The sequence below is a fragment of the Aspergillus nomiae genome, assembly GCF_001204775.2.
Source record: "Aspergillus nomiae NRRL 13137 chromosome Unknown contig00078, whole genome shotgun sequence".
Taxonomy (NCBI): Eukaryota; Fungi; Ascomycota; class Eurotiomycetes; order Eurotiales; family Aspergillaceae; genus Aspergillus; species Aspergillus nomiae.
Window position 1 is genome coordinate 41,664 of NW_015378133.1, and position 22,467 is coordinate 64,130.

At 51.0% G+C, this 22,467-nt stretch overlaps 11 protein-coding genes across 11 annotated transcripts; 4 read left to right on the forward strand and 7 right to left on the reverse strand.

Annotated features, from left to right (window-relative positions):
• Positions 1-1,858: 1,858 nt before the first annotated feature.
• On the reverse strand, positions 1,859-2,828 carry ANOM_004392 (copper chaperone CCS1; the record flags this gene model as incomplete). Its single annotated transcript, XM_015549649.1, has 4 exons — positions 1,859-2,376; positions 2,465-2,599; positions 2,669-2,741; positions 2,811-2,828. 4 exons carry the CDS (start codon positions 2,826-2,828, stop codon positions 1,859-1,861), a joined length of 744 nt encoding a protein of 247 aa, XP_015408454.1.
• Positions 2,829-3,159: 331 nt separating this feature from the next.
• On the forward strand, positions 3,160-4,784 carry ANOM_004393 (putative protein kinase (NpkA); the record flags this gene model as incomplete). The annotated part of the gene is made up of 3 exons (XM_015549650.1): positions 3,160-3,809; positions 3,854-4,268; positions 4,341-4,784. The coding sequence occupies 3 exons, from the start codon at positions 3,160-3,162 to the stop codon at positions 4,782-4,784; spliced, it is 1,509 nt and encodes a 502-aa protein (XP_015408450.1).
• A 548-nt stretch (positions 4,785-5,332) lies between these two features.
• ANOM_004394 (uncharacterized protein) lies at positions 5,333-7,023 on the reverse strand (the record flags this gene model as incomplete). The annotated part of the gene is made up of 2 exons (XM_015549651.1): positions 5,333-6,878; positions 6,929-7,023. The coding sequence occupies 2 exons, from the start codon at positions 7,021-7,023 to the stop codon at positions 5,333-5,335; spliced, it is 1,641 nt and encodes a 546-aa protein (XP_015408442.1).
• Positions 7,024-7,629: 606 nt separating this feature from the next.
• Positions 7,630-9,181, forward strand: ANOM_004395 (RNA recognition motif domain-containing protein). The gene is made up of 4 exons (XM_015549652.1): positions 7,630-7,928; positions 8,002-8,141; positions 8,214-8,609; positions 8,664-9,181. Exons 1-4 carry the CDS (start codon positions 7,880-7,882, stop codon positions 9,039-9,041), a joined length of 963 nt encoding a protein of 320 aa, XP_015408453.1. The 5' UTR covers positions 7,630-7,879; the 3' UTR covers positions 9,042-9,181.
• A 199-nt stretch (positions 9,182-9,380) lies between these two features.
• On the forward strand, positions 9,381-11,135 carry ANOM_004396 (class I SAM-dependent methyltransferase; the record flags this gene model as incomplete). Its single annotated transcript, XM_015549653.1, has 5 exons — positions 9,381-9,533; positions 9,592-9,861; positions 9,953-10,154; positions 10,214-10,589; positions 10,655-11,135. The coding sequence occupies 5 exons, from the start codon at positions 9,381-9,383 to the stop codon at positions 11,133-11,135; spliced, it is 1,482 nt and encodes a 493-aa protein (XP_015408452.1).
• A 393-nt stretch (positions 11,136-11,528) lies between these two features.
• On the reverse strand, positions 11,529-12,519 carry ANOM_004397 (cutinase family protein; the record flags this gene model as incomplete). Its single annotated transcript, XM_015549654.1, has 4 exons — positions 11,529-11,925; positions 11,998-12,212; positions 12,278-12,366; positions 12,444-12,519. 4 exons carry the CDS (start codon positions 12,517-12,519, stop codon positions 11,529-11,531), a joined length of 777 nt encoding a protein of 258 aa, XP_015408451.1.
• A 1,056-nt stretch (positions 12,520-13,575) lies between these two features.
• Positions 13,576-15,144, reverse strand: ANOM_004398 (putative exonuclease; the record flags this gene model as incomplete). The annotated part of the gene is made up of 2 exons (XM_015549655.1): positions 13,576-14,696; positions 14,751-15,144. 2 exons carry the CDS (start codon positions 15,142-15,144, stop codon positions 13,576-13,578), a joined length of 1,515 nt encoding a protein of 504 aa, XP_015408444.1.
• An 864-nt stretch (positions 15,145-16,008) lies between these two features.
• ANOM_004399 (phosphatase YCH1) lies at positions 16,009-16,495 on the reverse strand (the record flags this gene model as incomplete). Its single annotated transcript, XM_015549656.1, has 2 exons — positions 16,009-16,319; positions 16,381-16,495. The coding sequence occupies 2 exons, from the start codon at positions 16,493-16,495 to the stop codon at positions 16,009-16,011; spliced, it is 426 nt and encodes a 141-aa protein (XP_015408443.1).
• A 354-nt stretch (positions 16,496-16,849) lies between these two features.
• ANOM_004400 (mitochondrial 37S ribosomal protein bS21m) lies at positions 16,850-17,458 on the forward strand (the record flags this gene model as incomplete). Its single annotated transcript, XM_015549657.1, has 1 exon — positions 16,850-17,458. The coding sequence occupies one exon, from the start codon at positions 16,850-16,852 to the stop codon at positions 17,456-17,458; it is 609 nt and encodes a 202-aa protein (XP_015408457.1).
• A 230-nt stretch (positions 17,459-17,688) lies between these two features.
• Positions 17,689-19,090, reverse strand: ANOM_004401 (uncharacterized protein; the record flags this gene model as incomplete). Its single annotated transcript, XM_015549658.1, has 3 exons — positions 18,872-19,090; positions 18,742-18,757; positions 17,689-18,651 (listed from the first exon to the last, which is right to left on the reverse strand). Exons 1-3 carry the CDS (start codon positions 19,039-19,041, stop codon positions 17,689-17,691), a joined length of 1,149 nt encoding a protein of 382 aa, XP_015408469.1. The 5' UTR covers positions 19,042-19,090.
• Positions 19,091-19,280: 190 nt separating this feature from the next.
• ANOM_004402 (glucose-6-phosphate isomerase) lies at positions 19,281-21,358 on the reverse strand. The gene is made up of 3 exons (XM_015549659.1): positions 21,278-21,358; positions 20,648-21,173; positions 19,281-20,590 (listed from the first exon to the last, which is right to left on the reverse strand). The coding sequence occupies exons 2-3, from the start codon at positions 21,145-21,147 to the stop codon at positions 19,429-19,431; spliced, it is 1,662 nt and encodes a 553-aa protein (XP_015408446.1). The 5' UTR covers positions 21,148-21,173; positions 21,278-21,358; the 3' UTR covers positions 19,281-19,428.
• Positions 21,359-22,467: the final 1,109 nt, after the last annotated feature.

A 22,467-nucleotide genomic window follows, 5' to 3' on the forward strand; every position in this document is an offset into this window, starting at 1 on the left:
AGAAACCAACCACTGCAAGTTAACCACGCAGAGGCAGGGATAGTGATGGGGCCGGTAGGCCGAAAGACCTGGTTTGTGCCACAAAAGGATAAAAGCGTGCTGGGAGCTTTCTCAGTCGGTGAGCCAGGGAATATTGTCCCGCGATGGAGCCAGTGATAGTCCAAGCGCACGACGATGCAGCGAATTAGTTTGGTTTGGCGGGGAGATAGACCGGATATATATTTAGATCACGGGTGACCAGGGTGGTTGAATGGCCACTAGTGACTATGACAAGCAGACGCAAGGATGATAGATCGATAATGCGGTGGCTAGATCAATTCGTCTTCTCTGGTGAGCATTCGTCACGGCTTTTGTCAACCGTACGCTGTCAGTTGAGAATCTTGAGTCTCTGAAGTGGCCAGTTTCGGATGTACGAAGTCGACAAGAGCAGACTTAGTCCGCTGGAGAAGACAAACACAAGGGGAAGGGCAGGGAAAATCCGTGGCAGAGCTAGCGTGCAGAGTATGCAGCAGCAAGGCACTTGTCGATACTATACTTAGATAGTCAGGAGTACCAATAGATCCGATTCGAAGCGCCAAAGGGCAGGAAGGAGGGGAAAAAAGAAGGACTGCCAAGGGAGTCGAGATTATAAAAATAACCCCCCCGTTCATTTTGGACCAGCCAGTTGAAGTTCCTGGCGAGGGGCGTTAAGCAAGCGTTGACCTGAATGGTTGCAGCTGCAAGTGACTGGGATCCCTAGCTGGCATCCGAGTTGGTGATTGGTCCCCTGCAGGGGAAACTTCATCACATTGCAGGGAAGATCCCTACCATCCCCCTTCCTCATTGGTGGCTACCGCAATATTCACATATTTTCCATCTTCATTTCTATCCATTTCTTCCTTTATTGCCTGGCCTACTACTAGTACTGGTACCTAGTAGTAACTAACGACTACTCGTAGTATACAGGTAAGTAGTACTAGGTAGTATTGAATATATTAAAAGTCCGTTCCGACGAGCCATTGCGGAGACGAATAACACAAGAACAGGGAATACTCTCAGTAATTAATAACACTCTCCCGAGATGCAGTACGACTACGACCCCATAGGAGATTGCTACCGATCATAAGATTGTTACTCAATGAATTCCCTTGGCGACTGCCGTCCCGCAAACGAATGAGAAATACTCCGGGGAAACCTGATATGAGATTGGCAAGAATATACTTTGTCGCCCCGCCACGGCGCTTCCGCTGAATCCCTCACTTTCTATCAATCAATTTCCGTCGACTCGCACAATTCTGCCTGAACTTCCTTGCCGAGCATTGACTGAACACAAGAAGTTTTTTTAAAAAAAAAAAAAAAAAACAAAAAAAAAAAAAAAATCACGTGTGGCAGGATCCAATGACGCTCCGCGGCCGTTGCGATTTATATCCTTGCATCCAATAGCGGGGTTCCCGTCGTCATGGAACCCATTTCTCTTAACCTTTCCTTTTTCATCCACTATTGACTATGATCAGGTGGTGAGTTGATACCCTAGCTACTAGGTACTAGTATCATCTCTCCTCCTTCACCGTCTATCGAAAGTTCCACTTCCAGCGCACTGATCGATGAGAATCAATGGAATCACAATCCTGCCCATCCGTCGAACAGCTTCGGATCCAACAGCATCACGTCTAGCCTCATGCAGATTCATTCACATACGATACATCACTAACAACATCATCTCACGACAAGTAGGTATCACAACTTAAATAGAAAAAAGTTAAGGCAGCTCCCGCCTCTCCAATCACACAAAGTCAATGTGAATGGGGCCAAAAGGGCCCGAGGGCCTCAAAGAGATGCCCAAAAAAATAGAAAGAGACAAAAGAAAAAGAGCTAAAACTTAAACCATCCCCTGAGACACCTGTTCCTGACGCTCCTGCCACACATTCTTCCCGGAGCAAGAACAGACCATCTTATCATTATCCCACACACCCGCACTCCGAGCAATCACTCCAACCAATGTATCCGGGTCTTCCTTTCGGAACGGGCCCTCTTTGCTCTTCGACACCACCATACTCCGTCCAATCATCTCCCAAACCGCCAATGGTCGGTCCAGGAAGACATTGCCTCGTCCCTTCTCGTCCACATCCACTGTTCCAAACACTCCGCGTGGCTCCTTGGCCGCCTCCGATCCCAACACTGTAGCCTTCAATGACTCCCAGATGCCCCCGGTAGACGCGGCTCCCTGTGAAATATCTCCGGCCTCGCGCACCGTGGCCCAGTATTTGCCCGGCGCCAGTCCGTTAATGGTCAGATCCACAAGTGTCATGTTGGACGAGACCTGCACCATACGCGCCAATCCACGGATCTTATTCGTGGCCGAAGTCGCATGCGTCTCGAGAATGCAAACAGCGGAACCTAGTGAGTGTTATCAGCACAGGCCCAAGGATCAGGCAGATCGATGCCCGGCGGCAAGTGAAACAAGGATGAACAGAGAGAGACGTACTGTTGGAGGTCCCACTACCCCGTAGAATTGCATCGCGACCCGTAGCCTGAATCGCGGAAACGATGGAACTGGGTGGCGCCGTGCCTTCGATAAATACGAGCTGTTCTTTCAAACTAGCATCGACTTTGTTGATTCCTAGGGGAACGCCGTCAACCAATTAATCCGGACAACCAGGCAATCCATGCGACGGGGGAAATTAAATACCCTCGAGCTTGCTGAGGGTACTGGAGATATCTTTCACACAGCCCTCACAGGTCATGGGGACCGCGAAGGTGGTCTGGTTGAACATTCAGCCCTGATTTATAATATACTTGCTAACACACGATATAGAGCGGAACACACTGACCTGGAAGGGTTCAATCATGATGTGCGTTTGGGACGTGATCGCTTGCTGCGCAAAGAATATAGCAAGATAGAATCAAGTATCTAAATATTGTAACCACTGTTGAGTCACCGATAGTAATAATAAACTGTGTAGAAAGAAAAAAAGCAGAAGCCCCGCGGAACAAAGCGGGGGATTTGAAATCGGCATCGAATGCTAATAGCGTCATCCCTCCAATTAAATTACCGTTCCGAGAACCTCAGGCACGCAACTCCGAAACCAGCCTCCACATGGAAGCTTCCCGACTCTGGAGCTTCACCTCACTCTACTAACCAATTAATAATCGTAATCACCGCCTCCAAGTCCAGAAAAGATGTCCTCGAAATCCCGCTGGGCGGATGAAGACCCAGAAGCAGAAGCGATCAATGCGCAACGCAAACGCGAAAAGGAAGAGAAGAGACGCGCCAAAGCCGAGAAACAACGTCAGCTCGAACAGCAACAAGCTGAAGAAGCTGCCCGACAACGCGAAGCCGCAAACAATGATTCAGAGGCACCTCCCAAGAAACGTCGCCGACTCTCCAATGATCCGGACACAGCGGCCGAGGTTCAGGTTGAACCATCCAAACCACAAGACAAGCCATCGAATATATTACAATTCCCTACACAGGAATGGGGCCCCAGTCGGCATGTGGACAATTTCGAGCGATTGAATCACATTGAGGAGGGCTCATACGGATGGGTGAGCAGAGCAAAGGATATCACGACGGGCGAAATAGTCGCCCTCAAGAAGCTCAAGATGGACAACTCTCCGGATGGGTTCCCCGTAACGGGCTTACGGGAGATCCAAACCCTCCTGGAGGCTCGTCATCCAAATATCGTCTTCCTCCGTGAAATCGTTATCGGAACCAAAATGGATGAGTGCGTTTTCCCCCTGCTGTATCAAGACCAATTCACCCCTTCGCACTCCCTACTCCCCCGGACCTGGAAAGTTCAGATACAGAAAATTAACCCCAAAGCCCGGGGGTGAGAGGACAACCCCTCCTGCCCCCGATCACCGCATAAAACAGTGTCTTCCTCGTCATGGACTTTCTCGAACACGACCTGAAGACGCTCCTCGATGACATGCGCGAGCCATTCCTCCCGTCGGAAATCAAAACTCTCCTGTCCCAGGTCCTCTCGGGTCTCGACTTCCTCCACTCCCAATGGATCATGCATCGTGATCTGAAGACCTCGAACCTCTTAATGAACAACCGGGGCGAGATCAAGATCGCCGATTTCGGTATGGCTCGGTACTACGGTGATCCGCCACCGAAGCTGACACAGCTGGTCGTGACGCTATGGTATCGATCCCCGGAACTGTTGCTAGGGGCGGAAAAATACGGTACTGAGATTGACATGTGGAGCATTGGGTGCATCTTCGGGGAATTACTTACCAAAGAGCCCCTTCTACAGGGAAAAAATGAAGTCGATCAGGTGTCTAAGGTACGGTTTATACTTCATTTTCCTGGATATCCGTGACGGTAGATTTCGTTAAATGCGTACTGATGGAAATAGATCTTTGCTTTGACTGGTCCCCCAACACCACAGACATGGCCTGGCTTTCGTTCTCTTCCCAATGCGAAGTCTCTCCGTCTTCCACAGACCTCGGCTCCATCTGGGAACCCACCTCTTTTGCCACGTTCCAAGTTTCCCTTTTTGACGAATGCCGGCCTGCAGCTGCTTTCTTCCCTCCTGGCCTTGAATCCAAGCTCGCGGCCGACGACGCAGGAATGTCTTTCACATCCGTACTTCCGTGAAGACCCTCGTCCAAAGCCGAAGGAGATGTTTCCTACGTTCCCGTCGAAGGCAGGCATGGAGAAACGGCGGCGGCGGCAGACGCCCGAAGCGCCGAAGCGAGGCCAGGAGGCTCCAAGGCTGGACTTTGCTAGTGTATTTGGCGGCCAGTCCGGTGGTGACAGTGGAGAAACCGGAGCAGGTTTTACTCTACGCTTGGGATGATTACTACCTGGCCTGCGCACACAACAAAGTCATGGAAGTTGAATATTCATATATTTTGGAAGTCCTCTGTTGGCTTGTGGAATCGTTCGGTCCCACAATATCCAAATCTCTAATCTGAAATGGTGGTTATACCAACAAGACTGGGTCGTAAGGAGTGGTAACTTTGAGAGACACCTCAAAGCCAAATTATAAACCGCTGGACTGGAAAATAAGTATATGAATCCCCTTAACAATGCAGCTTATACATATTTCAATGGCCGTGCAGCATATGCTTTCGTACACAAATTACCACTGAACAATTGTACGCAGTCGGAACGGTAGATGAACGTTCGAGGCCGTCAAGCATCAAGGGAAATAGCGTCGTTGATACATTGGATACGTAAGAAGATATTCATCGACGGAGTCGTCACTGGCATCTCGCTCTGCTCTATATGGCCGAGAGGGTGGAATGTGGATAGGTCTTCCGGGGCCAATGATCTCCGGAACGTCTAGCGTTCCCACCGACGGACTGCGATCGTGCCCTAGTCCATTATACAAGCTTTCTTCACTCATGATGCTCCGTTCTGCTTTTGTAGGATTATCTCCCGATCGGGGTGACCACTGGTTTTGCCGTCAACGAAGAAGTATTCGTCTGTGAAGGATAGTAGTGATGCAAGATCACCATGCTCGATAGACGTCCATAGATTGTTCGACACAGATGTGAGATCCGTTACCGTAACCTCTTCGCTAGGGCGGGCTGACCATAGGGTTTGTTCCCCTGAACAGTCACTACGCCCCAGCCCACCAGTGTCGCCCGATGAACGCGACGGAGTATGATGATGGTCATCGTTGTGCCTTTCAGATGTCGCGTCTGCTAGATGCGTGCTTAAAGTTAACAATGTACAAACAGGATCGTTTGACACGTTGTCGTTTGTTCCGGATTCGGCGATATCTTGTGTCTGGGCTTCTTCTGTAGTCGATTGATATGCTGGCTGGGGAGGCTCTGCCTGTACGTCTGGAGAAGACTCATGATTAATGGCTGGTGTTAGGGCTTGATCTTCAACCTCGTCTTCCGTCCTACTAATACTATTATCGCTGTAGGCGCTGACTCGATCGATTAGTACTCGGGATTCTACTACCAACGCAGCGTTGGACACCTGAGGGGTTCTGGACGCGTAGAACCGGCCCGACGGTTGTCCATCTGTCGTTTGGGGTCTAGGAAAGCCGGGGGAAAGTGAGGGGCCTATGATCTGAGAAGTGCTCCCATTAACACTTGGGTCTCGAAGCGGGACTGGTGCAAGTAGGTTGTTGGGTAATGGTGTCAAAATTGTTGAATGCGAGGGCTCGGCCTCGGCGCCTGTTATTTGAGAACAGCCAGGTTCGGGAAGGCTTTTGGATGAACGGCTCAGCCTGGGAAGAGAGTCCCCTGATTCGGAGCCCGACTCGTCCATGAAAAAATCGTCCAATTGGATATATTCCCCAGTTGTCAATTCCCTTGAAAGCTGCAACCCTAACCCATTATTCCCCTCAGTCGAGTCCCTCGGGAAGATACTATGCGCCGCCTCGGTTAGAAAGAGGCCAGGCGGCCAGTATCCTCCAGTCAGTTCCTGGAAGGGATTGAGATCAGTAATCGTGACAGAGAATGGCCAGTTATCTAAGCATTTATCCACATCACAGCTCAGCGAAGACGCATCGTTGCACTCTGTTCGATGCAGATGAGTTCCAAAATCAGAATCTTCCTCTGTGCTGGCTTCAGAAATTGTTGATGGGAAGGAGGCGTCATCCTGCTGGTCCGAGGAACCCTCTGTGGCATCAGACGAAGGCCAAGCTCGAGGTACATTAGCGGTGCGATTTGTACTGAAGATAGAAGTGCGCCTCTGCATTCCCGCTCTCAGAGCTACAAGTCCGGAGCGTGCTCTCCGAAGAGACCGTTTGGACAGACTCTGGACCCAGCTTACAGGGCTTTCGAGGTTGGTGTTGCGAGAGGTATAATAACCACCCCTGTTCCATGAAGACGTAACAGCGGCAGGATTATGTCGAGGATCAAGAGGGTTGAAGACCGGATAATGGACGCTTTCCTCGCAGGATAGAGGAGGAGCAGGAGGTCTTACAATCCTAGCAAGCCATTAAATTCACGTTCCACGCAAAGGAATCGGTCACTGTACCTGGCTCTTCTTGCTATTGAGGGGCGGAGGGTGACCGAAAATGAGAATGCCTGGCGGCGTCTGTTTGCACGGCAACCCTGATTGTCCGTTGCCATATCAGGCGAGTTGATTTCCATCAAGGATGTATTCTCAAGTGAAACAGACAGGCTCGGTATGCCCCAAGAGTCTTGGAAATTAGTGCCCCTAGGGATTGGAGAAGACTGGCCCTTATGACTGGAGAAACCTTCTCAGGCACTGAACAGGCCACCAGCTGTAAGAAGTAGGGGTCGCGGTACTTGGTCCCAATCAGGGCAGGTACGAGGCAGCCACAGACATTGTTGATTGGACATTGTTTTTGGCAATATTAGTACTTGTAGTACTTGGTACAGTAGGGTTGGACAGGTAAGGATTCATTCACTGGAAGCTACTGGCAGCAGGCGCGATCAGCGGGGTGCGTTACTGTAGGTCTGCAGTCAATGTTTGCACTTTGGCGCATCATGACAGGAGGTATGGTGCATATATTGTGGCTGTTGTATTGCGAGATTTCAGACGAAGGTGACCATGAAAACTCGATCATTCACTTCCTAATCAGAGTCTTGGAGCTACTAGAGAGATAGCAGGATCTCACGATTTGGTCTAATACTGTCTACTGCTCAATGCAAGCGATGTGGCTATCCAAGGGCTCCGGCTGGTGTTGTGACACCCCAAGTAACTAAAGTGTTATGTTGAAGTAAGCTTCCAATACAATACAATACCGGCCTCCGTCGCAAAGCTTCGACACAACCTTTTCTTTCGTCCGGTCAGCCTCATCCTTCTGACAACCTCTCGATTAATTGCGGACCCCGAAGTTTTACTGCTCTACCCTTCCGACACTTAGCGTTCTGCTAATATCTTTACTTTGACTCCTTCCCTCTACAATACCCTCCATTTCATCGCCCGACGAGCTATCGCCGTCCTGTCCCTTCCGTCATCATGGCCGCCGGCCAGCAAGCAGTCTCCTTCAATGAGATCATTGAAGCTGGTAAACTTCCAGTTGCCCAACGCTGTTCCTTCTGACTTTATTGACTTATTAATTATTGCTTCTCTATCCTAAGATCGCCAAAAGAGAAAGAATGAAGAACTAGCCAACAGCATCCTGGGGAAGAACCGAAGGACGAGCGCTCCGGGCGCCGGTAACAACAAGGCGCAAACTGCGACACAAGGGAGTCTGGCAAGTCGGATCGGCGTAGCCAAGGTAAAACGATAATTACGAACCATCACGCCATCCTCCGACAGAGAGAACTGATTTCAATGCGTTGTTACCTAGCGTTCTGCACCTGCCCCCTCCAAGCCTAAAAAGGCCATCCGGACGCCGTCTGCACCAGCACGAGTCACCGCTTCGAACGCGAAACCCGGAAAGAAGCGTCGCCCCGATGAAGATCGCTTGATGTCTGCTTTGAACCCCGCGAGTGGACAAGCAACAGTTCGCGATGGCCCTGTCGGCCTTTCCATCAAGGGCGCAGGGTCGGGACCGTTTGTCGTTGTCGGCAGCAATTTCGCACCGGGCACTACCGCTGCAGATATTCAGTCGGCTTTGGAACCTGTGACGGGAAATATCTTGCGTTGTTGGGTTACCTCGCAGCATCCTACGGTTTCTGCAGAGGTCACGTTTGCAGAAAAGTGGGCAGCGGAGAGTGCGATTGCCAATTTCCACAACCAGAGGGTGAGTTTGCTACGCGGACACGGTGGTTTTTCGGTGTCTAATACACGATTATAGGCGGATGGCAGAATCCTGTCGATGCGAATGAAGTCGGGCAGCGCCGGTTCCCAGGGCCAGGATTTATTCGAGCGTTCTGCGGGCGCCCAAAACTCATTCAGCGATCTTCGAGAACAAGAAAACCGTAAGCGCTTGTTACATCGTGGAGCGGATCCTGCTGTTCAAGACGGAAGCTATGGGTTCGGCGGCCAGAACCAAGCAACTGGTCGCGATGATGCCTCCGGGAACCGCAATAATAGACGCAACTTCCGAGGAAATCGAAACGCGGGTACCAGCAGGAACCAAGCTCAACAATCAAACGAACAGAGTCTCTACAGCGATCAAATGATGGTCGATGCGCCCCCACGGAATCCGAGAAACTACCGGGGCCGGCGATAGATTACGGTGGACATTTCGATTACAGCATTTCAATCATTGGATCTTAAATAACCGCCATATGTAAGAATATCAATTGAAATACCGGGTTTGGACACTTCCGATTAGTTTACTTCATACAAGACATCGGATGTCATGATAGATAATCATCGTACTTTTTTGGGTGGAACTGATATGATATGATAAGGCCGATCACGTGCATCGGAACTTTTGCGGAGAAGATTTGGAGAACAAAACAATATACTTCAGCCATACCTCCAATACAACCTTTAATAATTCTTAACTACCACTCTTCCTCTTGATAATCAAAAATCTACAACCTTGAAGGCTTGGTGCCCCAAAATGAACCATGGAGCCCGGCGCGCCCTGACGCAATTGATCAGGAACCATCCCAACCGGTCACTCGTCCTAAAATCATCACAGCGATGGTCCTCAACCTATGAAACCCGACAATGGTCCACGCCACTGGCGCGCACACTTGCAGATGCCATTAAAGTATTCAGATTCGCTCAATTTCATGTACCCATCGAGAACCAGCTAACGTTCGCCCAAGGTAACAGGACCCATCCCCATCGCGGCATTCATGCGCCAGGTCCTCACCTCCCCAGAAGGCGGCTACTACACGACCAGACCCGCAGGCGACGGAGAGGTTTTCGGCAAGAAAGGCGACTTTGTCACTTCGCCGGAGATCTCGCAGGTATTTGGTGAATTAGTCGGAATATGGACAATTGCGGAATGGATGGCGCAGGGACGCAAAAGTAGCGGGGTGCAGTTGATGGAGGTTGGTCCCGGTAAGGGAACGTTGATGGATGACATGTTACGTGTGAGTCCACCCCGTCTTCTCCTCTCTCTCTCTCTAGCAAGCAAGAGAGATACTATCAGACCCCAGACTGACCGCCAGTGCCATACTCCAGACATTCAGGAACTTCAAAAGCTTCACCTCCAGCATTGAAGCCATCTACCTAGTCGAAGCGAGTCCCACTCTAAGGGAAGTCCAAAAGCAACGTCTCTGCGGCGACGCCACGATGGAGGAAACAGAAATCGGCCACAAAAGCACCTGCAAATACTTCAACGTCCCCGTAATCTGGGTCGAGGACATCCGACTTCTTCCACACGGTTCGCAACCCTCTCTCCAACCAACAAAAAACCACCCACTAACACAGCTCCGAAAACAGAAGAAGACAAAACCCCCTTCATAATCGCCCACGAATTCTTCGACGCCCTCCCCATCCACGCCTTCGAATCCATCCCGCCCTCCCCCGAAAACCAGCCCCCGCAGGACACAATGATGACGCCCACAGGCCCAACAAAACTCCACAAGCCCCTCAAACCCGCCAACACGCCTCAATGGCGCGAACTCATGGTGACGCTGAACCCGAAAGCCATCGACGAGAACCTCCCCGACGAGCCCGAATTCAAACTCACCCTCGCCAAAGCCTCAACCCCATCCTCGCTCGTCATCCCCGAGATCTCCCCGCGCTACCGCGCCCTCAAGTCCCAAGCAGGCTCGACCATCGAAATCAGCCCGGAAAGCCGCATCTACGCATCCGAGTTCGCCCGTCGCATCGGCGGCGCCTCGCAGCACCCCAGGAATGCATCTGCGCAGCCGGCACCAGCCAAGCGCATCCCCTCCGGCGCGGCCCTGATCATGGACTACGGCACCATGAATACCATCCTGTGAACTCGCTGCGGGGCATCCAGCATCACCGCAAGGTTCCGCCGCTGTCGGCGCCAGGGCAGGTGGATGTGAGTGCTGATGTGGACTTCACGGCGTTGGCGGAGGCGGCGATTGAAGGGAGCGAGGGGGTGGAGGTTCATGGACCTGTTGAGCAGGGGGATTTCCTGCAGACGATGGGCATTGCCGAGCGCATGCAGCAGCTGCTCAAGCATGAGAAGGACGAGGAGAGGAGAAAAACATTAGAAACTGGGTGGCAGCGCTTGGTAGAGAAGGGAGGTGGTGGCATGGGCAAGATCTATAAATTCATGGCCATTGTACCGGAGAATGAAGCAAGAGGAGGCCGGTTGGGTTTGGGGGTGGGATTGAGCTTTAGAATAGTATTTCGGGGAGCTTGGACGGCGATGGAGATTGTACTATAGATTTCCTCTTGTATTTTATGTATGTATATCCTGGTATAGAGGTATGGAGAAGTGAAGAACTGTTTGGGGTTGAAGGTGTAGGGAATAGCCTGCCTTCATTTGATAAACTCTACTGGATGTATTGTATGGTTTGCGTAATGGCTGAAAGAGATAACTGGCTGGACAATCGATACCGGCCGTGTTGCATCTCTGTGGTTATACGGGAGGTCTACTGTATGAGCTGAATCAACCGCAGATACTCAGGACAGAACTCGACTTGACAAGCGATATAACATATCCAAAACAAGAACATCTAACCCTCACTCCAGTCCACATAATCTCAGACGCATAAACCAAACCCAAGCCCAAAATCGTTAAGATAACACAAAAGACAGACCCATCATAACCACAAATCTACAGTCCACCAAACAGGTTCCCAAAGTTCCCGAAGCCCCCAAAAGGCGACAATCCAGACCCAGACCCAGACGAGGAGCCAGCAGCCTCGGAAGTCGACGTACCCGAAGACTCAGTCTCAGACTCAGAAGCAGCACTCAGCTTCCCCAGCAAGAACTGACTCGCTTCGCCGGTATTGCCAACGTAAGTGAAATGGGCCGGGCCGACGATCAAAGTGCCATCACAGACCATATCGCCCATTGCGCAGTAGACCTTGACCTTATCCTTGGGGAAGTTGGCGATCTGGCCGTGTTCCTGAGCGTTACGTGTGTAGCCGAAGAGCACGACGCCCTTGATCTTCTCCTTGACGTTGTCGGGGAGGCGCTTGATGGAGTCGTCCATTACGGCTGTGCCTTGGCTGTTGAAGGTTAGCTACTGCTACTACTACAGCTGCTGTATTGTGGGTGCCGGGGTCAGTGGGTAAACGCACCTATATCCACCGGCCACGATTTGTGTCTCCGGGCATTTGGTGACGGCCTGCTGGAACAGGTCTTGGGCTTCTTGGATGGCCGCCGGGGAGGTGTTCTCGGGCAGAGCGTTGGATGGCAGATCAGCTGTGTACTTCGGTCCGACACCCTGGCACGCTACTTGACCTGGTTTGGCTTTCTTTAGGTTGTTGCAGACTGCGGGGCCGGTTGAGATGCCCTAATAACAAAAGAAATGTTAGTACTTGGCTTGGTGCAGGTAATGGGGTCAGGGCTGGGGCTCACCAGAAGTCCGGGCTCCGTGGAAGCACGGGCAAAGATGAAGGTAATCGGCTTGCAAGAGCCATCTCGCAGCTCGTTTCCGCTGCTTAAGACTGCTCGAGTCGGATATGGTTAGCCAAGGAATGTTCGAGTGGCTCAAGTAAGAGTGGGTATTTAGATGTCGACATACGCTGACGTTCCTGGATGTCTACTGGGGTTGCAGCTGCCAGGGCAGCAAGAGCAAGCGTCAACAGACAGAGATGCATGACGGCCGGCTAAGTGTGTGAATGATTCTGGAGTAATGATTCTGGTGTACACAGTACAACATCTTGAGAAGAACGGGCCATCTTTATATACTCAAAGCACTAGCGATGCCAGCCAACAGGGTATACTTCGGCACTCATCAGTGCCATATCAACTCGACAGCCTGTGTAGCTCAATGACCAAGGCCATCGTTTTATCGAAAACATCCTACATATTTTAGCGTTTTGATGTGTAGAATACGGCAGTGTTTCGGACTGCGCACTAGTGTTAGCCAGGGGACCACTTCGGGGGGCACGTCCCCAGCTGAGGCAGCGATCGGTGGGGATCAGAAGCATCAGATCCCGAACCCTACGGCTTTTGTAAATTGTCCCTGATGAGGTTCTACACAGTACCGAGGCAAGGGGTCTCGGGGTGATGGTATCGGCTCTGAGGGGATCATAATTTAACTAAAACTCAATAGTGGCTAGGGATTAAGATAGGTCTGAAGACGGAGAGCTTGAGAGCTCTAATAACAATGGTTTCAACGATTTTAAAGCCTAAAAATGTATATAAAATAGTAGTATTTTCTCTAGGATCTCAAGAGCTGTCTTTGTCGCCCTATCCTGGTCTCCTTGCAGTCCAGAGGCCAGAGCTAACACCGAGCCCTTCGGGATGTTCGTCTTGTCGTTAGGTTAGGGTTTGTTACTTTAGCCGGTGGATGAAACCCGATATTTGGGTTCTACTTCGGACGAACTCCCGAAAACTGCATAGTACTGCGAAGAACCAATATTGAGCATCTCACCCGAAAACCCAGGCTTAAACCCCTGAAATCTCTCATCGATCTTCCCAGAAAGATACCCCACAAGAATCAAGAGCAAGAAAACTAGGCAGTAGGTTTAAACCTCGGAGCTCAGTAAATTAAATGATTCCCCTCCCCAAAAATAGGCGGAAGAAAAGAATAGCAGCACCTCATGACTCATGAGAATAGAAACTATGAAGAGGGTACAAGCCTAGTCAAAACTCCATACAATATGTAGACCGGATATACAAACACGTCGATTAAATCTCGGAGGAATGTTTCAGTCTGACCAGGGATCGTACCCTGTGTCAGGATGGGGCCATCCACAATCCTCTGCGATGTCTGACCACCGGAGTGTTTCAGGGTCATCGGATGCCTCTATACCAGAAGATTCCTCAAAAACCAGCAACTGGGAGGCATTCCCCAGAGGTCCGCGGGATGTTGATGGCTGTGTCGCTGTTGCCTGCTGTTGCTTTGCGGCCATCTTCGCTTTCTGCTCCTTCTTCTGGCGCTTTCTCTCTTCTCGCTCTTTTACCTCGGCGTCATGTTTGGCCTTCGCATTTCCAGCCCACACTGTTAGGCCATCGGGGTTCCGCAGACACGACAGGACCACGTCTCGCGTCGCGAGGGTGTCTTCCAAGCACACGTGGGGATGATGATCCGACTGGATACGTAGTTTCAAAAATGCCTCGGACAGTGTCTTTAGACTATAGAGGCGCTTAAACGCAGCGGAATAACCAAACACAGCTTCGCTAGCTAGTATCACCGAGTCAACAACTCGCGAGTGGTATATCCCCAGGACGTCCAGGTCGGAATTAAGGGAGTGGCCAATGAGGATAGTTTGCGCATCGATGTATTTGTATAGTTCCTGTCGCGCGGACTGCCATCCATTAAGCGCCTGCCCTCGTGCTACCGCCTCGGCCATTGCAGCTGGCGTTATGCCGCTGACCCTCGTCGTCCAGTCGGTTACCTTCCCCGTTGGCCGGACGTAGTTGTTGATGAGAACTTCCCCAGTGAGGAAGTCAACGGCGCTCAGAAAGGCTACTTCTCTTTGCCATCTTCTCACCTGAACCATTTCGCAATCAATGACGATGGCTCTTCTCGTTCCGTACAGATTCAAGACAGGCGTTTCCAGAAAGTATTTTCTTGCAACAGTAGCTTTCTTCGGACTCGACTGGTCACCTTGTGCCACACTTGGCATGGTATAACCTTGCCTTTGTAGACGAACAGAGGAGTGACACTTTGTGAGAAGATTCGCGTATACAAGCTCTTGCTCTGAAGGAGTGAGGGTCATGAAGAAGTTGCCATTATAGTATAGTCGCACTTCATTCAGAGGGCCACTAACAGGTACAGCATTCTCCATGTGATCGTGGAGTGTGGTACTGCTGGTATGGGAGACGGCTGGTTTCGAATTAGCGGCTTTCGCCTAGCATATCTAGAAATTCTAAGCCCTACCGATAGCTGGCTTCTTTACACCTTGATCGACGAGCAACTTTACTTGTTGTTGTTCTTGTTGCTGTTGCCCCTGCTGCAGCACTTGTTGATTGTTTTGTAGTTGCTCTTGCCGTGTCGAAGAGTCTTGTGCGGGAGGCACTAAGGCAGGAACAGCCTTCTTCCTCCTCGATACGGGACGTCGGTTGTGGGATGATCTCTGGTGATCATCGCGGCCTTTTTCAGTACCAAACTCCTTGTTGCATACGGGACAAGCAACGTGGTGGTGACCTAGGGCAGCCTGATGTTTTGCAAGCCCTATTGCAGACTTGAACGTATCCTTTTTACAGCGTAAACATTTAAACTTCTTGACCGGCGCCGACTGGTTCGCCAACGATGGGTTCTCATTGAGGGCCATGTCTTAACAGACAAAGGCAATCAGGTCGACTAGGATTGGCATGCGAGAAGAACAAAATACAAAAGTGTTCGTGGACGACAAATCAGTCCGGACTCGACTGGGCAGGAGAGCTCTTTTATACCTCTTTTTACCCCACCACAGCCTCATTCACACGCAAGCATGGGTTGCAATTGCATTGTACTAGCAGGAGACCATTGGCGGAGATGTATTTCTCGCATGCGCTGCCGCAGCAGGCTGGCGGCAACTGGAACATGTCGGGGTCGTTTAGCCTTATCATTTGATGATGGAGATCTGTTGGTCAGTTGTCGATGAATCTGCGGTCTTGGGAGTTCGGACCACATGATCGCCGCAGGAATGAGATCCCAGTCACGGGCTAAGACACATCGCATTCATTTATTAGTTCGACAGAAAGCCAACACTTGCGCTCCATGCCACTTGGCACCATCAGCCAACAGACAGCGAGACATGCAGTGCAATTGACTGTGCAGTTCCCCGCACTCCGTGTCCCGTTAGTACCAGCTCGAATCCACATGGTGTTCTCCCGATGGCTTTGGATTAATGCGAGCATTTGGTTAGTATGCTTTACGCATTCATAACAAGACAGGGCCTTTGCGCAGGCAACAAAGAGGAGAGAAAAAAAGAGAAAAAATCAAAGACAAAGCAACACAAGAACTACACACTCGATGCCATCTACACTAACCCCAACAAACAAAACCAAATTCGTCAAAAGAAAAACTAAAACCAAACCAATCTATTACATCTCTAACCGGGTATCTCCCATGCACAGCTCTAACCAATCACGAAACGAACCAAGGAACAAGAAAAACAAAATAGCCCTAGCGAAGGGCTCCGTGGGCAAACAACTCAATACTCCTGCCAGATATCCTCCACATACGCCTCCGTCAATCTCGTATCCTTGCCATACTTCTCCTGCCACTGTACAAACCCACCCTCCAGCACGTAGACATCCTGCTTCGGGCTCTCCTCGGAACTCAACACACGCTCTCGCTCGCGGGCGTAGCGCAGCGCAGCGGACGGACCACGCTGCTGGCTGAGGGCACAGTGGAACACGACCATCTCTTTGTCCTTCAGGGTGCGGATGAGCTCGGGCAGGCGGACGTCGAGTGAGGAGCTGGGGACCCAGGTTGAGGAGCGGATGTGGCCGCCGACGTGGTCTGGTTGTATAGGTTAGATTTTAGGATGCAGATAAGAATGTATCTGAGAGGTATTACTGACCAGAGTCCCGGACATCAATAATGGCCAGTTTACTGGGGGTACTGGCGGAAAGAAGCAAGGCTGAGAGGGCATCCCGACTCATGCGGGGAAGAGTTGCGATGCTGATGGAGGACATTGTAAATAGCAGGTGGCCGAGGAGTCTATAATTCGTAAATCTAATAGAGCCAGAAATAAATTATATTGCAACCGCAACGACCGATATCAAACCCCAAAAGGAGGAAAGTCCAATCTCGTGAAATCCAGAAGAAACAGACCGCCGTGCTGTAGAAGTATGCACGGATCACGTGAACACAGATTTCCGATCTGGAAATTTGGAGCCAAAGTATCCGGAGAATTCAACACCGCAACCCAGCCGGCTCCATCACCGCCATTACAGTCCCTGAAAACTCGCGAAGGCTCATCGAGGAGGCCGGAACTGACTACTCTCCTGAATTCCACGCAAAAAGCCCCCCTCGGTACCCCAATCACAATGGAGATGCGCTCCCTAACCCGCTGCCTCCGTTCGAGGCCGACATCTCTTCTCTACAAGCAACAACCAGGCCTCCTTGCGACCCAATTCATGAACAAATCCGCCATCCGCAGTTATGCTAGCAAACCCTCAGAACCCACAAAGGCTCAGACCCAAACCGCAACGCAAGCCCCCTCCGACTTCGACGAGATCCTTTCCAAACTAAACATCAACAACCGCGAATCCACCGCCGAAGGCTCACGCAACGGTCCTTCCGAAGACCCCCTCGCGCTCTCTCGCGCCGTGGGCATGTCCGCAGAGACAGAAAACTATCGGACTCCTGTGCGGCGGGTGGAGCTGAAGTTGGGACCTACTCTCGGTCGTCAGGTGCACGTTGAACCGGAGAAGGGCACGGATTTGGCCTCGGCGCTGAGGATACTGCAGGCGACATGCACGGCGAATAAGATCCGGTACCAGGCCAATGGTCAGAAGTTCCACACCAGACGGGGACAGGTGAGGAAGAACTTGAAGATGGAGAGGTGGAGGAAGCTGTTCAAGTTCTCGTTCCAGAAGACAGTTCGTCGGATCGAGAAGATGAGGGCGCAGATGGTAATTACGTTTGGTCTTTAATGGTGTATCATTACGGCTTGTATTGGGGTGTACATAAAATGGGATTGCAAGGGTCGCCGTCGTTGGGATCGAAGGGAGATCGCGTGTTATCCTGCTCACCTGCAGTGGATGTTCTTTCTGTCATGTATACTATGTCACTTGATTAGTACTCGGAGTTTAGCTGGCTACAATCAGAATGGGATCTATATCCAGTTCCTGTCAGTACTAGATACGTCTATATCTACCGCAATCTAATCTTTCTTCCCAGCTGTGAACCCTCCGTACCCATACCCTCCTCCGTTCCCCGTCATCGAGACGTTGCTGGCGGAATACCCCCCATACCCATTGGATTTCCCGCCATTTCCATACAGACCACCAATCGACCCCTTTGCCCGCGACGGAACACCGAGGATCCCATCGCCTCGCCAGCCCCGTCGCCGAGTTCGTTCCCAATACAAGGCCATGGCGGCTCCCAATGATGCAGCCAGAATGAAGAAAAACAGTTTCGAGAAGAAACCTGTTCCCTCCGCCAATTCGCTAATAGAAGACCCCCGAGATGGCCATCCGATGCCTCCTCCACCCTCAACCCAATTCACATGAAAAGTGAAGGTGAGAGGCTGCTCACGAACGACTTTTGTGCCATGCCCCGCTGTCCAAGGCTCACGGGCTGCCTCGGCCACTGCAGCTGCCTCCTTCTCCTCCTCGGACACCTTCTTCTTGCTATTGAGAAAGGACAATTCAAACTCGGGTACGGAGTATGCAGTACCGGCCACGGCATATCCCGGCGCCGTCTTCTTAGCCTTTCGTTTATTCTTCTTTGGCTTCGAAATGATGTTGTGCATGAGCACATTCATATCGGTCCAGATATGAAGATGACTGCGCTGCAAAGTCCCCTGCAGCGCAAAGGTGATTGGGGTATAAGGAGGTCCTTCCTCACTCAGCGCTGAAAGCTCGGTGCCAACAGCCTCGTCTTCATGGGCCTTGTCATCTGAATGCGAAGATGTGGGCGACAGGAGGGGCGCCGTGGGCACACGGCAGTTCATCGGCACATCGGAGTGGACATAATACTCGAGGAGGTGGTAAAGCTCATCGGAAACTTTGTCAATGGTGCAATTGACTGTCTCAGTCACACCGTAGCGAAGGGCGAGGGGGAGGGAGGTCTCCTTGCAGGTTGGGAATGGAATGTATTGGAGTTTGCCGAGACTGTCGGTGATCTGGAGAATTTGCGTTAGCAAAACACATATGGTCCATTGATATCCTCAATATGGCATAAATCTATGGTCAATAGGTGCGGGGAGCATTACATGTTCGCCGGAGTCACTAAAAAACCGGAGCCAGCGTTAGCATCTATTGACAAGTCATATCGCACGAACACAAACGAGAGTCTCCTCCACCTCACGTTCGAAAATACTTAGTATTATTATTCACACTCACATTGTCCGATTCAAGCATGTCACCGGCATGGGTTGTCCGTGAAAATATCCACCCTGAGAGGCACTCGCCGAGTTGCCTCCTGCAGCAACCGGCACCGCAAAAGACGAAATCAGTCCATAATAGGCGATCGCATTGAACAATTGAACAAGTCCACCCTTTACGAATGGCATGTTAAATACTCACAGCCCGCCGGCGAGGCGGAAGGGCTCTCTTGCTAATGTCGAGTCGATGTTGTAGAGAGGAGCCACGGTGGCGAGCCGCACATCCAAGGGAAACTAAGGCCGGGTTGGGCCAATCTTGCCAACGGAAGGCAAGTCCCGTCTCCATGCAATGAACTACACCGTGTCATTTCAACTTCCTCGGGTCGCAACCATTGCTCTCGCTACTATTACATTGACCTATAAATGGGGCGAATATTGAAAATTACTACACATATCTCATTCAATGGGATGTGACTAATTAACAGAAAGGTGACTCTTCATATCCTCGTCAAGATGGAAACATTATACTCCTTTTTTGTCCGTCCAATTTATGACCGGCTTACCCAATCGGAACACCTATGCCAGATTGGCCTTCTGCTTGAAGGCGGCCAGCAGACCACTGGTTGAAGCATCGTGACCAGCGCCAGCGCCAGAGGTCTCCAGCTCCTGCTGGATCTTCTTGGCAAGAACCTTGCCCAGCTCCACACCCCACTGGTCGAAGGAGTTGATGTTCCAGACGGCACCCTCGGTGAAGGTGAGGTGCTCGTAGTACGCGATCAAAGCGCCGAGAGTGGAGGGAGTGATCTTCTGAGCCAGAATCGAAGTGGTGGGGCGGTTTCCAAGGAAGGTCTTGTGGGGGACCAAGTTGTCGGGGGCGCCTTCAGTCTTGACCTGCTCGGGGGTCTTGCCGACCATCAGGGCCTCGGACTGAGCAAGGAAGTTGGACGCGAGCATGCGCTGGTGCTTGCCACCCTCGACAGGGTTGTGAGACTCAGCAGCCATGATGAAGTCCGACGGGATGAGCTTGGTGCCCTGGTGGAGCAACTGGAAGAAGCTGTGCTGGGCGTTGGTGGCAGGCTCGCCAAACAGGATGGGGCCAGTGGTGTACTTGACGTATTCACCAGAGCGGGTAATGGCCTTGCCGTTGCTCTCCATGGAGAGCTGCTGCAGGTAGGCAGGGAATCGGTGCAGGTACTGATCGAAAGGTGCAACCAGGTGAGTCTGGGCACCGAAGAAGTCACTGTACCACACACTCAGCAAACCGCCAATGGCGGGAATGTTCTGCTCCAGAGGAGTTTCACGGAAGTGCTTGTCCATGGCTTGGGCACCAGCCAAGAACTGGTGGAAGTTCTCATAACCGATGTAGAGGGCAACGGAGAGACCGATCGCACTCCAGACGGAGTAGCGACCACCCACCCAGGATTCGAAGCCGAACATGTTCTTCTTGTCAATGCCGAACTTGGTGACCTCAGCCTCGTTGGTGGAAAGGGCAACGAAGTGCTTGGCGATATGAGATTCATCCTTGGCAGTCTCGAGGAACCACTTCTTAGCGCTGTTCGCGTTGGTAGTAGTCTCTGCGGTGGTGAAGGTCTTGGAAGCGATCAGGAAGAGGGTAGTTTCAGGATTGGAGTCCTTGAGGGCCTCGGCAATGTGAGTTCCATCAATGTTGGAGACAAAGTGCAGCTTCATGCCCGGAGCACCGTATGGCTTCAGGGCCTCGGTGACCATAACCGGACCACTATCACAGCTGTTAGTGACTTCCAAAACTTTGAAGCTTTTCAAGGCGAGAACTTACAGATCCGAACCACCAATACCAATGTTGATGACGGTGTCAATCTTCTTGCCAGTGTAACCCTTCCACTCACCACTGCGGACCTGTTCGGAGAACTCCTTCATGTGCTCCAACACGGAGTTCACATCCTCGACAACGCTCTTGCCATCGACTTGCATGGGCTCGTTGGAGACATTGCGGAGAGCAGCGTGGTAGACAGCACGATCCTCAGTGAAGTTGATGTGCTCACCCTTGAACATAGCATCGCGGAGCTCCTCAACATTGGCCTCCTTGGCCAGCTTGACCAGAAGGGAGAGGGTCTCCTCAGTGAGGAAGTTCTTAGAGAAATCGAAGAGGATGTCCGAGTTGTCCACAGTGTTCTTGAAGGTCCGGCTGAACTTCTCGAAGCGCTGAGGGTCCTTCTCGAAGGCCTCCTTCAGGACAATGTTACGACCGACAGCGGTGTGGTGCTCCTGGAGCTCCTTCCAGGCGGAGAGCTCGGTAGCCTGCGAGAAAGGTGGCATGGTGATGGCTTTTGTTTCTTGAAAATCTACAGCAGAGATAGCTAATGTCAGTGCGGGGAAGCTCTCAACAGCAAGGAATCAAGAAAAGAAGAGTTATAGAACGAACGAGCTCAACCCGAAAAAGACATACCTGATTATAAGAGAAAGTCACCAAGACGAATGTCCAAGAAGAATGGATGAATGGGAAAGAAACGGAGGGAAAAACACAGCGGGAGTCGCGGAGGGGCAGATGACGCTTGAAGGTGGGCAGACAAACAATGGCCTGAATCCTATGGCGTCAACCGGTGTGCTGGGGTCCGGCTTTGGAGGGGCTGCCGTGGGGCTCACCTTTTTTTTACCTTTCAAGAAATTATCCGTGCCAACTGGACCGGGACCTGTCTAGACTATTCATCCTTTGTCAGATATTATATCTTAATTAGACGGTTATTATTAATGTGATTACTACGACATTGTCGATCGCCTGCAATTTGCGTGGAGTGCGCAACTTGTCGGCGGTTGACCACATCAACTCCGGAGCTATGGGCCCCGACGGACCACCATGGAAACTAACTATAGCTTTGGCAGCCACAACCCAATCGTCATACTGTCTTACTAGATACTTAATCAGCTTGTCAAACTTCAAAGCTATCTAAATTAGCAAACTTTGTTTTTTCTTCATTTTCTTCTCACCTCGTGATCAGAATCTCGCAAAAACTTTTACATTCCGGCAATAGGATGATCGGGATAAATTCCTTTCTCAAAAGGTACTCGGAAATCATTGACCGGTGATAAATCCGGGACGGGAACTCTATCGATGTACGGCTCTCTGTCAACTAGACTGAGTTTCTCCGTCCGCCGGTTAATTGCAATCGACGGATCGAGACTTTTTCTTTCCCTTTTCCAAATTCTTCTGGAAACCGCGGGAATCTGGCCAACTGGGCTTGTCAACCCTGAGACTCATATCAAGCATATCTCAATACATTTGCACAGCTAGTATAGACGTCTGTCCATAGAAGCATCCTCAACCGAGATTACTCGGAATCTGCTATGAAGATCGCGCAAGCATTTCCATGGCATGACTGATCCGATAACCATGGCAATGCCTAAAAACAATGATTTAGGGGGCTCTATGAGGTTAAGTAATGTTCGACTCCGATGTTATAACTCTATACGGCTATGTGATGCGGTAGCCTTATCTCAGCACCTACCAAGCTGACCCGCCACAGGTCACAGTTGAACGGGGTTCAAAAAAATCTCGGCGGTGCTCAAAATTCTGTAGAAATGATATGCTTGGAATCCGCTTCAATATAAGCACTATAGACTCACGTGTTTTTCTGGAGC